This window comes from Lucilia sericata, unplaced genomic scaffold (assembly GCF_015586225.1).
Source record: "Lucilia sericata isolate MDLA Ls3-8-SP2 unplaced genomic scaffold, ASM1558622v1 Contig000018F_arrow, whole genome shotgun sequence".
NCBI lineage: Eukaryota > Metazoa > Arthropoda > Insecta > Diptera > Calliphoridae > Lucilia > Lucilia sericata.
Window position 1 is genome coordinate 1,195,908 of NW_023994057.1, and position 15,922 is coordinate 1,211,829.

At 28.7% G+C, this 15,922-nt stretch overlaps 1 protein-coding gene across 5 annotated transcripts in view; it reads left to right on the forward strand.

Annotated features, from left to right (window-relative positions):
* LOC119607260 (MICAL-like protein 1) overlaps positions 1 to 15,922 on the forward strand; it is a 65,325-nt gene that overhangs the window by 48,560 nt on the left and 843 nt on the right. For 2 of the 5 annotated variants that reach the window (XM_037961123.1, XM_037961147.1), the window contains 3 exons: positions 6,783 to 8,809; positions 14,228 to 15,568; positions 15,655 to 15,862. In XM_037961123.1, coding sequence (XP_037817051.1) covers positions 6,783 to 8,809; positions 14,228 to 15,568; positions 15,655 to 15,862 — 3,576 coding nt within the window. Of the gene's footprint in view, positions 1 to 4,499; positions 5,135 to 6,782; positions 8,810 to 14,227; positions 15,569 to 15,654; positions 15,863 to 15,922 lie in introns of all 5 variants that reach the window. The other 3 variants (XM_037961131.1, XM_037961155.1, XM_037961138.1) reach the window with 2 other exon arrangements.

A 15,922-nucleotide genomic window follows, 5' to 3' on the forward strand; every position in this document is an offset into this window, starting at 1 on the left:
TACATACATACATATATAAGTATGACCTTTAAGCCATTTTTTAACAATGATTCATTATATCCCAGCAAAAAGTTACATAACAAAGATGTTGTTTAATCAGAGGTGCAAGTAATGACGAAGTGGTTCGATTTAGGTGAAACATGCATGATTTAAACATTAGCGTGTCTTTGGAGATCATGTGTTTATGCGAGAATTTCGAATAATCGAACCAATGCAATTTCAATGATTCGAAAACGATTTTTCATTGGTTCAAGCTATTTGTTTTATATGTATTTTTAAAAGATATTTTAAGTATTTTTAAGGAAAATATTATAATAAATATAGGAAAACATATAATAAAATAATATTAATAATCAAAAATATTTCTAATAACACATAAATTTCATTTGATTAAATTAAAAATCTGAATTAGTTTTTGAAGTTTTAAAGGAATTTTTTAACTGCGGAATAGGTTGAATTTAGGAAGGCATTTATAATAAGTTGTATAAGCACTGTTATTAAATAGAGTCCTACCGAACACAAAATTTCGATCGGTACCGAACACCGAACCCGAACTTCGGTAAATTTTAAAGTTCGGCCGTACTTTGTTAGGTTTTCAAAGGTCGGTGAACACGAACTTTTTTCTTAACTGAAAAACGCATTTATGAATAAAAAGTAATAAATTTATAACATTTAAAACCAAAATATGAACATCCGGAAGATTTTTTGAAGAGGGTCTTAATTATCAACTAATTCCGAATTCCAGAGATTGATAAATTTCTACTAACAAACCATTTTTGTGAAATATTACTTTTATTTTTGGGTTTTAAACGATTTATTGACAATGACATAATTCTCTGTAAGAGCACGCAGAGAAAAAACATGGTTTTAGTAACCATGTTCTAAGAGCAACATATTATGTTTAAAATTATGATTGTAGTCTAAGCATATTATTGTTATTGTAACAATTTTAAAATATCATATTATGATTAAATACCGTCAAAATATTTCATCATGATATTTTTGTATTTATCAAAATATTGTTATACATGATCATATTATGATCCAATGTCGTTTTAAATATGTATCGAAATCAAAATGAATTTTATCGAATCAATAAAATTACAGTTTCTAAAAAAATATATATAATATAAAGATAATATACTTACAATACTTAACACAATTCGCAAATTTCAATTTGCCGATTTATATGAAATTTTGAACATAAAAAAATGTATGTATAATTTCATAAAAATACTAGTATTTTTAAGCCTGTTATGAACGTAAGTCATTTTCTAAAGCGAACTTTACATGGAGACCATGTCCAAATGTAAACCGATTTTGTCCATTTTGAATACCAATCAAACTGCAACAATAGTTTACGTCCTATAGTTTTTTCAAGAGAATGTTTCACTTTTCTTAGCTTTTTAATCAGTTTCTGGTTAACAGTTTTTCAAATCAGCCGAAAAAACGAACAGTTAAAAAAGCGTTTTGTACCTATATATGTATATCGTAAACAAATTTTCAGCATTTTTAAAACTTTTTGATGATGTAAAAATATGATAATTAAACATTTTATAAAAAGTTCGGTTTCGGTCAAAATTTCGCCGAACACCGAACATTGGCCGAACCTTACTTTTTACCGAACCCGTACCCGAACGTTCGGTCGGACACTATTATTAAAAAAGTCATGAAACATACATTTACTTTGCACTACTGCAAAATTTTTTTGCTGGGATACTTTGAAGTATTTATAGTAACAAGAGGTATGGCTTTAAATACAAAAATTTGGGTGTGTATGAATAAGAAATCAAAAAAGCCCTAAGTTACAAAATCATCAATATCAAAATACAGGTTCCTGCTAAAGTTTACACTCCTAAAATTAAACTCAAGGTCCCTATCAAGGAAATTCGATAACATTATGTTCTAAATTATCTTAAAATTCATAAAAATTTAAAAATTCGTTGGAATTTTTAACGTCGAAATTTTAAAAGCAAAACAAAAATGGCACTTTTAATGATTTAATTATCATCTTTGTGAAAAAAGGAAGTCGAATTTCGTCCTATTTGAGCTATAAAAACTGCTTTAAATTTAGTTACAAAGGCTTTCATCTTAATATTTTCAATGTAACTTACATCCTATTGGTTTTGATTTTTTTTCATTTTATTTATTCCTTATTGTTTGAATCAGTTAATGACTACAAATATGCATTTGCATAGATATCCTTATCCTGCTAATTACAAATTATTTTCTAAAACATTATACAATTAAAATCGGTTATCGGTTGTATTAATATTTGTATGAAATAATTTTACTATTTAAAATTTTAATAAAACTAATTCATCACGGGCAAAATAATTAAAGGTTTTTTTAGAGTATTTTTATTCCACAAAACGACCTTTAGTGCATTATAAGGTGCATATATGTATGTATGTAAATTTCAAAACAAACTAAGATATAGTATTGTGAATCGCTCAGTTCCTCCGGACTCTCTAATACAATCTGACTCTCAAAGAAACTTTCGAAAAAAACTTTTTTCAAATAAATAGTCTCATGTGTTTATTACATTTAAGATCTATTTTTGTACGTTTTCCATTGATTAACAGGAAGTTATTAATGTGTTTTTCATAAGTTCTTAAAAAATAATCATACATATAAAAGTTAATATTATTCTTATTGTGAATAAACTAACAAACTTTGTTGGGAAAATCATTTATGTATTTAATTTTAAGTTTGTAAAAATCAGAGCATTTATTTTTCGCGTTTTGTTACGCTTGACGTAGTTATTAGTTTCCAGTTTAATTTTATAAAGCAACCAACATACAGTCAAAAATATAAGGTATTGTTCACAAAATTATAAACATATACACACACATAAAAAACAAATAAGAATATAAGATACCAGTGAGTATGTTAACAATGTGGATTATTTTTTATACTAAATCATTTATGTTGTTTTTCATTTTTTATTTGTTGATCAAAAAAGTTATTTTTTGAAAGTGTGTTATATGGGAGCAGGGGTAAATATGGGCATATCCTCATAAATGTTTGAAGCGGGATGAGCTCCATAGTATACATACAAGTGTTTATAAGTCAATTATTGACCTTCAAGTAATATTCAGAGGGGGACTTTGTACGGGGACCAGGGTCAAATGGGTCCCTATCATTACGAAAATCTGCAGTATCATTGTGACTTATTTATAACTAAGTTGTACCGATGTTTGTAATGAAAGTAGCTAGGTTTTATGGTATCTAGATAAAATAATTATCCAACTGCAACCATTTCCAATGGCATGCGTGTCAAATTTCATCATTACCTTGAATTTTAATAAAAATTGCAACCTGTAGCGTGCGCGCAAGGTTTACATGGACACACAGTCGGACGGATGAACATAGGTTAATCGACTCTGAAAGTGATTCTAAGCCATTTGGTATACTTTAAGTTGACTGTAGGGCCAATATTTTTGGGTGTTAGAAACATAAGTACAAACGCATAATACCCTCCCACTATAGTGGTGTAGGGTATAATTAATAATGTTGAACCACAAGTAAATAAAATTGTTTAAAAAAGGCAAATACATATATAAAACAACAATTATCTGTAATAAACAAAAAATTTCTAGAACTAGAATTTCTAGTTGATTATTGGTAGAATTTTAACCAAAATATTGATATCCAATATAGTAAATTTTTAACGCTAGCTTTGGCACTAAGCATGAGTATTGGTGCCAGAGCTAGGGTTAACCAACCATTATTATAAGATAAATCAGGATCCAAAGAATACGACCAATTTACTACAAGACTGGCATAACTTATAATATGCCCATTAGGGTTATAACTTCTTTTGAAATTTTTAAAAATTTCAAATCGGCAATATCCATTCAACATAGAGTAAAAAAAGTATGTTGAAATTTTCACTTTTTCCCTAGCATATAGTCGAAACATAACACATATTATATTTATTAACACAAAATCGGAAATTTTGATTTTGATGTGAACAAGTGTTTTACCCACGATATTTATATGCAAGGATAGAGGCTGCGGGTTACCATTTTCCAAATTTAGTACTGTTTTTATAGAAACAATTTTCTTATTATAAAAAATATGTATTTATAATTTAAGAAAAAATCAAATTACAAATAATTCCTTGAAATATAGCTTTTGTCCCTATTACTACATGAGTACCGGGTTATGTTTCATGCAACAACAAATATTTGAAATATGTAAATATTTATAAATAATTAATTTGTATCTACATACATATGTATATGGTTATATAACTTTGTTTTTAATAAATTAGCTTACAGCCTGCTCGCTTATTTGCTAACTAACATACATAAATATGTACATATATTTTGTAATACTAACGATTTTCTAAATAAATTATTTCTTTAAATTAATTTTTTTTTAATTTCTCAACAGTAACCACTAACCAAATTAACTCAATCAATCAATCTTTTATAAACTTTATGATCTCTTTATATGTATTGTTTTTTCTTTCTTTTTCCCTTTCTAAATAGGATGAAAAAAGCCTGGACATAATCGGCCAATATAAACCAGAAATATTTTGTTAAAAATAAATATTGAAAAATATTCATGCTAATCATGTTTATAAAGTCAACCAATACCACATGTATCTTTTCTATATCAAATGAAAAGTAACAAAAGTAATATGGAATGATCAAATACAGAACAATCAATAATCTATATAAAAAAGAACAAATTAAACTAAATCAATTTTGAACATCCCATCATTAGAAAAAATATAAAAAATAAAAGAAAAACAAGTATCTCACACATCACTCTACAATTAAGGATTACAATAGCATCGTTATACAAACATATTATTAATATTTTATAAAACAAATACAAAATATTACATTTAAGAATATTTAAGATAAGTTTCAGTTAAAGTTTTTTGTGTTTCGTTTGTTTGTGTTAAATCTAGAAGAAAGAAACATTTTTTGTTTTGTATGTTTTAAGAATCTCAATTAATTATTACTGTATATTGTTTAATAATTGATTTTATCATTGAATACGTTTCTTTTGCGTTTGAATCGCTGCTTAAATCCACACATCATCCACCACTATCTTCGTCATAACTTTTGTTGTAATTCTACCTTTCTTGGATTTAGTATTTGTCTAAAAGAAGCAGGTAAGTTTTTTTAGTAACTTTAGTTGATTCTGACAAAATAAACTAATCGTAGACTAACCCAAATACCTTCGGTCTATTTTTACATTCTGTCTTTCTTTTCTTTTTATCTGTTGTCTTATATTGAAACTTTTTATATGATTGCTTCTTTGTATGTGCTTTTAAATTGCTTTTTTAAATGTTTAATGTCTATATTATGTATTACAAAATTTATGGGTGCCAATATTACAATATTCGAAAATTGATCGATATAAAAATTTAGTGGTTTTTAAATCGTTTGAATTATTATTTTTTAATTTTTTATAAAAAAATAGTAAACAGACACAATTAAAATAACATTTTCCGTAAACTTTATCGATTTCGAACTTGGGGATTTCTTGTAATTATTTATATATTTGTGAAGCAAGAAACCAATCAAACTAAATTTGCGTAAGATATAGGCAGTTACGGGTGCGTGACTTTATTTGTCAAAAGTAGACTTTTCGGTGGAAATGCCTATTGTATGTGGTACAAATAAGGTGCATATTGTCAGAAAGTTGCGGTTGAATAGAATATATTGATGCTTAATATTTCATTGAAATGGCTAGGAATCGATACTATTTTTCTGATTTATTTCAATAAAAATCTGTTTTTGAAATTTGTCAAACACCTCCAAAATCTTGCGATACGGGTGAAATACCGGGTTCTCGTATTTAAGCACTTACATATATGTATATCAATAACTAAATTTGAATGTTTTTACAAAGTATTTTATATAGGAACCATTAGGAATGCATTATTATGCTTTTATTCATGAGTTATTGATCACATTCTTAATACAAAGTTGTTCAAAAACTGATTATATAAACATGAATTTGAAATCGGGTTAGATTCAAATAAGTTAATGACTTAAAAGTGCTTGTTTGTTTTATGATGATTCTCAAAATATTTTAAGTCTAGCGATGGCCGTTTATAACGGCCATCGCTAGACTTAAACTGATTATTGTGTTGTTATAATTTTGTTGCATAAGTTAGTAATCGAATTAATTTGATTCAATAAACAAAATTTTTTATATATTTCTGATCATTTAATGCATTCTAATATTTTTTATACAAAATTCTAAATTACACATTAAATTCTGTTTTTTGTTTTTTCCTGTGAAGCTGATAGGTTCAATTTTACAATAAATTCAGACCACAATTTCTATTATTTCCAAAACGAAAAAATCAAGTAATGTTTTGTTTGTACATGAAAAGGTAGAAAAAATACATAAAAACTCAACCGATTGATGTTTAGGCCTGAAGAGTTTAAGTATTGATTTCAATTAACTAAAGTTGGTTAAAATATGTACATATTTAAATCTGACCTTGCCGGCATAGCTGTCCGAAAGTATATTTGATAAGCAATACTTTTAAAATCATTTTAACATTACTATTTTATTTATTTATTTAGTTTAAGTTTCGAAACAATTAGCTAAGCGGCATATAGACCCAAGTACATATGTATGTATGTATAGTTATACGAAAGTTATATATCATTATAACATAAAGTCATTAAAAATTGTCCCTGAAATGTTATATTTACTGGCCTACTAAACACCTCAGCTCTGTTAATAGTTATCGATTTCATTGTAAAAAAATATTTTTATTTATATTCTTTTTGCTTTTCTAGATGGCCCATGTGGTTGGCGTTCCCAAACGCGATCCTTGCCGAAAATGTCAATTACCTGTTTTTTTGGCTGAGCGCTTGATGGTAGGCAAAAAGGTCTACCATCGTACATGTTTAAAATGTGCTCGCTGTGGTTATCAATTGACACCCGGTAGTTTTTACGAAACTGAAATAGATGAACAGTACTGCTGCGAAACATGTCCTGACGAAGAAGTATTACAAACTAATACTGAAGCACTGCCTGTTGGCAGTGGAGTTACTACTGCAGTAGATAGCTCGGATGTCGAATTAAGAAATAAAGCTGAAAGCGAGCAAAATATTTCACCTTTTTCATCAAAATCTGTGCGCAGTTCCATAAAAGACCGATTGGCATTCTTTGAAAATCAAAGAGCGGAAGACGATTCAGACACTAAACTTTTGCAAAAGAGTTTAAGTGACGAAGAAAAATCAAAAAGTTTACAACGAATGGAAGATACTTCGGAAAATGTTGTGGCAACTTATAAACCTAATGTAGCTTTATCAACTTTTCTCAATAATACTGTTGACGATACAGAAGATCTTAGTGAATCGTCTTCGTATGTACTTAATACAAAAATGGAAACCTCTGATTCGGAGGACGATACAGATGATTTAACAAATGTCTCTCTACCACCAGAACTTCCTAAAAGCTTGCCACCATTAGAGGAGTTCAACATTGGAAAGAAAACTGAAGAACCTAAACGTTTTTCAGTTTCTGCACAATTGGTATTGGGATCGTCACCAACCGCAATTGGACCTAATTCAGAAAATGCTGACGAACAACAAAACATTGTAACAGAAACAGTTAAGGAAAATCAAACAACCGAATTACAAATTAATCTTTCATCTAGCATAAGAATTGATAAGACCAATAACAACAATATAAATGAAGAAGAAATTATATCGGCTCCGTCGCCCGAAATCGAGAGCTATACAGAACACCAAACTGAAGAAGAAATGGTTCAATCACATCCAAACAAACTAGAAAATAATTTAGAATATAGTGAAAATAATGATAATGATTGTACTACCAAAGACAAATCTGCAGATGAGTTTACCATGGAGGAAATAACAGTCGAAGATAAAATACAGAAGGACACAGAAGCTGCGATTAGTGAGGACATTGATTTAGTGTTGCAATCACTTGAAGTTGAAACTATGAAAAATAATATCACAATTGAAGAGAGTGTCGTTGAATTACGCACAAAATCCGAAGAGGAAAATCCAGACATTTCTCTTCATATAGAGGACAATGAAACAACCGAAAGGCTTAGTGTGGTACGTGCTCGTCTGCAACAATTTGAAGTAATTACAAATAATGATACGGGAGTAATAATTCCTTTTCAATCAAAAGACAATTTAGTTAATGACGAATCTATATCTATTAAAGAAGATAATGAGCCCCTTAATATCGAATTAAGTGAAGACACAGAAAAAACTCAAATTAAGAATATTCAAATGGAAACGGAAAAGGAAAGAATAAATCTTAAAACAACTTTAATTAATAATAAAGTGCCTTTAACAATGGAAACAAAAGACAATGAAATGATAAAAAATAATTTAGCCGATAAAGAAGAACAGTTAGAAGAAAATAACTCTAAGGATAATGAAATAAATCAGACAACGCCAGTGGATACTAGCAAAACGACTATAGAGGAATATCCAGAAGACTTAAATCCATTTAAATCAGATGACGAAGATGAAACATTTCTAAATGATAATAAAGAAAACGTCGAACTAAGAACATCAGCAAAGTCAACGAAGAACGATAATTTGAATCCATTTGATTCATCAGACGATGAAGTAGAACTAGAAAAAATGCAAAATTCAAAAACATCAACCAATTCAACGCCCAAAATACCTCCACCCAGGCCACCACCACCACGCATATCCAAAAATCCATTCGGCAGTGAAGATGAAGAGGATACAGTAAATCAAAATTTCAACCGACGTTCCAGTCTGACAGGATCGCAAAGTAGAAAGACGCCAATTCCAACTCCACGGTCAAATATGTAAGTTATCTTTTGATGTATCATTTATCTCTTTTGCCACTTCGTCACATTTATTATTCATTTGAACCATGCAACCATATCCTTCTACATATTTTCTACAAAGTTTTCTTGAAAATAGATGAGCGATAAATATTTATACAATGCCTCATTTAATAATAGTAGAACAGTTTATGGTAATAGTCAAAAAGGGCATAGAGCGGAAACTATGCTGTCAAGGACTTAAGTCTGTTAAGCAAGTTATCAAAATCCTATCGACCTTATTTATAACATACATGGGAATTTTTCATTAAGCATTAAAATTTCATTACCATTTATAGAAAAAATTTTTATGAAAAATATTTTAAGTACCATTTAATGAAAATTATATTTTTTCATTATAACTTTTTTGATAATGGTAATGAATTTGATAATGAATTTTCAAAAACAAATTTAATTAGTATTTATAATTGTCGAAAAATATATTTGATAAGAATTCAGGAAAATTTTTAGAAGATTCGAGCACAGGTTTGAAAGCTTTTAAAACCAGTTCCCGTAGCCCAAATTGGCTAAAATTTAGCATAAGTACATCTGATGACAATACAATAATATGTTCGAATATTCAAAATTAAGTTCGAAAATTAATTAAATTAAATCTCGAAAGTTGTCTTTGAGTACTCAATTAGTTACTTTTGTTTGCAAGTTTAAGCGCCCAATGGAGGTGGTTTAAACTTAAGCATGAAATGCAAAAGTGTAAACAGCTGATGCAAAAAAATTAAAACAATTTTTATAAATATAAACATTAAAATTTTCTATTTATTGATTAGTATAAATTATGCACACCCAAAATATATTTTTTTGGTTTTAAATTTAAGTTTTCATTAATTTTCATATTAATCATATTAATTCATATTAATCATATTAATCAGCTCAAAATTACGAAATTTTTAAGACCCATTTCGAAAAAATCTAAAATATTTTATTTTTCAAAAATTACACTGAGGTCAGGATTTTCAATCGCTGGTAGTACATTAATTAATATGCACGGTTCCCCTTTTTCTAAAAGGAGAAGCCGTGCTAAATCTGGACTAAGAATTTCATCATAACGGATTTCATGAAAGTGTGTCCTAAATTATTTCTATATGTGAGACTTTATTACAGCGTGAATACATTTTTGTTTAAAAATTTGTTATGATATTTGAAAGTTCGATCTGTAGACTTTAAAATGAATAAAGAATTCATACATTTTCCTTTCAGTAATAAAAAATTACAAAATATTGCATACTTTTAGTCGCTATCTAAATTACAAAAATTCACCACATTTGTTTTTATTATAGCAAGTTGATATAGCAAAAAGTCTTGATACAAATATTTTTTTATATCCATTACTTATAGAAATAACTGATTAAGAGCGGGTTTTTGAGTTGGCCATCAAATGCCAATTAATAATCAGTTTAGTTAATCTAAACATAAATTTAATCTGATGTTAATCCCCTTTGATGTTTTTGAGTACAATATTAAACTTCATAGTGTTGCATTCCAACAAAACAACAGAAAATGTCACTGTTTTTCATAAAAAAAAATTCATGTTTTATAAAAAAGAAATTATTCTTTTTATAAAAATTTTATTATTTTTTTGCATCAGCTATTTACATTTTTGCATTTTAGTATAATTTCCTCCAAAAAAAAAACTAAGAAAAATTTAGTTATTTTTCCGTAATCGAAAAGATTGCAGTAATTTCTTTTCTAATATGTTGTACTGTGATCAAGGTTTTCAATAGAAATAAACTTGATGAATTTATTGTTTTGAATAAAACAGTCATATAATTGAATAGTGTCATAACTTGAAAAATAGTTTTACATTACACTTAATGTAAAGAGGTAGGAAATTATACTAAATATATTGAAATTAATCAAAAATAATTCTTGAAAATAATCAAATTAATTATTTGATTAATTTTGATTATTTTCATTAATTTAAATTAATCCCGATTATTTTTAGATTAATTTTAATCGTAATCAATTAATAATCAGACATTTTATACCAGGGAATTAAATAATCATTACGATTATTTTTGAAAAATAATTTAATTGATTATTAATCGTAATCGAAATTTTACAGCTATGGTTTAAACCACCTCCATTGGGCGGTTAAACTAGCAAACAAAATTAACTAACTGATTACTCAAAAACAACTTTCGAGGATTATTTTTAACTTAATCCCTAATCGTTCACCTAAAGATTGGCCATTAATGATGAAAATGTGGTAACGGATGATAGGAAGTCTTTTTTTAGATCTTTTTTAATGCGCTCATAAAGATTGTAACCATTTCTATGCATTTTTTCTGCAGTTTACAAAATATATAATTTTTTCTTTAAAATTAGAAACAAACAAAAATTAAATATTTTAAAAGCGTGAAATTTATTAAAATTAAATAAATTAAATGTTTTTTTATCATTTTCAATCATGATAAAAACATTTTTCTATTATGTTTTCAATAAAGATTTTTACATTAAAATGTATAACTTTTTTAAAAGTTAAATGAGAAATATTCTAATAAAACCATTTCATTACATTAAATATATTAGTTTTAATTTAAATGTAAGTTTTTATCCTCATTAGATAGCGTAACCCGTATTTGGTGATGTATTAAAAATCCTTCGGACGGCAGTTTCAAAACACCAGTTTCAAACTTTTACAACATGAAAAATAATAAAATGCAGTAACAAACGCACCAAAATTTATATTTTAATATTTTTTCTGGGTTTTCCCAATTTACACAATGCATATTTTCAATTGGATATCATAAATTCTAATTGTTTTTTTTTTTTTTTATGAACAAAAAATTAAATTCTCTGAAAAAGTAGAAAAAAATTTCGCTAATTAACTGCATATACTTTAAAAGATTGAAAAATTATATTATAGAAATTACAAACTAATACTTTTTGGAAAAATGAGATTAAACAAACCCGTTCATATATTAAATTATAGTGTATTTTGCTTCGTAATATTTTTCCGATTAAAACAATTCATTTTAAAAATAAAGAAATTCACCCAAAATACACTGAATTCAAAATTTTAAAACAATTATTTACAAAATTAAAACCTTTTATTATCGCCGTTTATTTATAGCCCGTTTGTCTAATGTACATACATACAAATATACATTTAATTTCTTTTGGAAAAAAATAGAAATAGGTCGAAAAGTCGAAAAAATTCGGAAAATGTTAAAAATAATCGAGAAAGTAAAAGTCCATATTAAAAAAGTTGAAAAATCTACTTTTCAAAAACACAAAACGTGGAAAAGACGACTTTTTGTTTCATCTATAAAAACCTAGTAGTAAGTTGTCGAACTGCTGAGCATGTTTAACCGGCTATTAATGTGGGGAATACTACTTAAACTCTAATCTCTCACAATAAAATAAAATAGAACAGTCGTGTAAAACATATTAACTCAAACAAAGGAGTTATTTTTGTGATCGTTGTAATTAATGATAATAAAATGTACTAAAAACTTTGACTGGGAAGTATAAAGTAGACAAAAACTCAGAAAATATTCATAAATATGATCATAATATGATACATACATATTAAGTATGTATGTATATACATATGTTATGACTAACAGTGGTCTCTTAATAACATTTTACATTTTAAAATCATGAAAAAGACTTCCGGTTTTTAACCTTTTTTAGATATAAGTTGTCAAAGTAGTTGTTCTTTCGCTTCTACTATTTTTTAATGTTTTTTACAAAGCTGAACATAACATCGTTTAATTTTGACAGTGACACAGATTTTTCATTAGAGTTGTAAAAAAAATTAAATAAAAATGGTAAATATTTGAAATATTTTTAATTAAGTGTAAAATCAATGCATTTAAAAAACTATATGAAATTTGAACACGTTCTATATATGGACCATTTTCAGTAAACAGCATTGATAAAATGTAGCTGGCCATTTTTGAGTCATTATAAAGTATTTGTTTTCTGTCAGGTATTAAAACTATTTTACTACACTCTGGACTTTTTAGCAAAGTGCACTTGCAAATAGCGATACGTACATATTCTACATATAATCATCATATACATATGTACATATCTCTCATTTACTACAAAACTGGCATAATCCAAAATTCGGATTTTTTGAACTGAGGGCTACAAAAAATGCGTCATACATAAGTCTTTCATTTAGATTTATCAAATTTCAAATATGTCTATTATTTTCGATGTGATATCGACTTTGTGTTGTAAACGTTAAAACTAAAACTCACCTTTTCACGAACATTAGATAAATAATAATACTCTCTGTATCTAATTACATTTTTAAATCCCTTTAATTGTTTAAAAATTATTTTAAAAAATAGTAATATGTCATTAAACATTCAAAGCCATTTTTCTCGAAACGGCTTTTTTGGATTATGACAGTCTTGTAGCAAATGAGCGATATAAATTTTATTGATCTGTTGACTATGATCTTAAGTTGTACTTAGGGAATGGCCTACAATGACAATGGAACACGTGTGTTTTACACCTCTTCGCTTGTTAACAACAACGCTTGTGTTCAAAGAGAACTTTTCAAACAATATCGTCAGTTTAAGTTTGACTTTGTACAATACAACAACTCTAAACGCATAAACGGTGAAAAAATATTAAATTAAATTTGTTTTCAAAAAAAAAAAAAAAAAAAAAAAAAAAAGAAATAAAAAACACAATAATATTAAAGAACAAAATAAGAAAACAACTAAAAAGCAATGCAATGCAACTACATAATTAAAAATACTTTTTAAGTAGGTGTCATATGACTTAATATAAAAAATTGTAATTATTCAAATACCACCATCAACAAAATATTGCAAAGTGATGAACAAGAAGGCAGAGAGAGTGTATATCAATATAATGTGTTTACGCATGCGTACCTTTTTCTTGGCATTTAAAGTTGACATAGCAGCAGTCGTTAGCTAGGTCCGCACAAATATTTGTAATAACGGTTGTAGTTCCGTTTTAAATTAAAACAGAAACACAAAACTAAAAGCTGAAAAGATATACAAATTTCTTTTATGAGTGGCTTATTGTTAAGTACTTTGTGCGTTTGTTTTGTATAAACATACTATATGTATGTACTTTCATATGTTTGTGTTTTTGTTTTGTGCATTAATTCGTACATATGGTTTGATATTCATAAAATATTGTGACATTGGTCAACGAACTTTAGTTTAATAAACGTCAGCAGGCAACATTAATAACACTATATTTATTAGTTCAAGTGTTAATTTCAAGTTGTATACGCTCATCTATTTTGAAAGAAATCGAAGAAAATATGTATTAACCAACAACATCATCCATCCATTATCACTTTTAGTCAATCCTACCTACATTCATCGTTAATTTTTAAATAAATTACAAAATGTTAAAATACAAATATATTCCTCCACATAAACTTAGATCACAATCACAGAATCCTACACCGGAACCAACACCACGGTTGAGCACAAAAACTAATACGAACATTAGCTCATCTGCCTCGGCAACACCAAATAATTCATCCCTTCCAATATTACAAAATTCCAGTGAATTCTACGGCAGTTCCAATTCATTGCACAGCAATAATACTACTCCTTATCATCTTTTGCGAAATTCTGACGTAAGATCATCAAATAATTCTCTCAATTTGTCGGCCGGTGGAACAATTAGATCTCGAAAATCTCGTAGAGCTCCTTTGCCACCAGCTCCTGTCAAGGAATTGTTCCCGTCAAATGAAACCATTAATAGCAGTTCAAAAACATCTACTCCTAGCTCGAGCACCGTTGGTACTCCAAAATCGGCACGAAAGAAGAGGCCCGCACCGGCTCCTCCAAAACCGGCAAGACTTGAACCATCACATGTTCCACAAATACATGTTGATACAGTAAGTACGCAGCCAAAAAACTTGAATAGTTACCCTCTGCAGAGTGAATTTGACTCGAAATTATCCGACGAAGAGAAAGCTTTGTTGGAGGGTAAGACTTTAGAGTCGCTGCACAGTAATGAATCAGATTTAACAGTATCACCGTCAAGCAGACGAAGCTCCAAACGATTGATACCACTGGACAAAGAACTACTAGAAGAACATGGTACTCTTCAGTATGTGGAAGAGAACATTAGTCAATGCGATGATTTGAAACAGCAAAATCAATTAAAATCCTCCGCTGCGCAGGAGGAAGAACCGAGTGTTGTGTATCGTCGCCTTTTGATACCACAGAATTTAGAAACTCCAACGCATGAGCACAACCCCCTTATAGAGGATCTGAGTAAATCACCTTCTCTCGGCGAGAGACAATTGGAGAAGCTTAAAGATAATAAAGAGGCCAACAACAGAAATCGGCAGTCTCAAATATCAGTTACCTCATCTGGTGCTGATGACAACGATCCACTATTCAATAAATCAGCACACGGCAAGTGGAAGCGCCGAAAAGGCCCAGCACCAGCCTTACCTATACCTCCGCGTAAAGTTCTACAAATGTTACCGCTCCAAGAAATTAAACATGAGTTGGAAATAATCGAGGTACAGCAACAAGGTCTAGAAAAGCAGGGTGTTATTTTAGAGAAAATGATACGAGATCGCTGTGAGGGAGAGAATGGTGAACCATTAAATTCCAGCGGAATGCCTGGCGAAAGCGGAGATTCTGCATCTGGTTCATCGACCGTGGAAAATTCCAAAGAAGTTGAAAATTTAATATTGCAACTATTCGAACTGGTAAATGAGAAAAATGAATTGTTTCGCCGTCAGGCCGAGCTCATGTACTTGTAAGTTTTTGAAGTCTAGTTATATAAATATGTAGTATAAGAGAATTGTTGTTAAGCTTCATTTTGTATTTTTATTATTCGTATAGACGCCGTCAACATCGGCTGGAGCAAGAACAAGCTGATTTGGAATATGAAATTCGAATTTTAATGGCTCAGCCTGAACGTAATAAAACTGATTCTGATAAAGCTAGAGAAGAAGCTTTAATAGAACGTTTGGTCGAAGTGGTAAAATTACGTAACGAAGTGGTGGAATGCCTGGAAATGGACCGCCTTCGTGAGGCTGAAGAAGATCAAGTAAGTTATACAAATGCCAAAGTCCTTTAGTACTTTTAAATTGAAACCTGTCCAACTAAC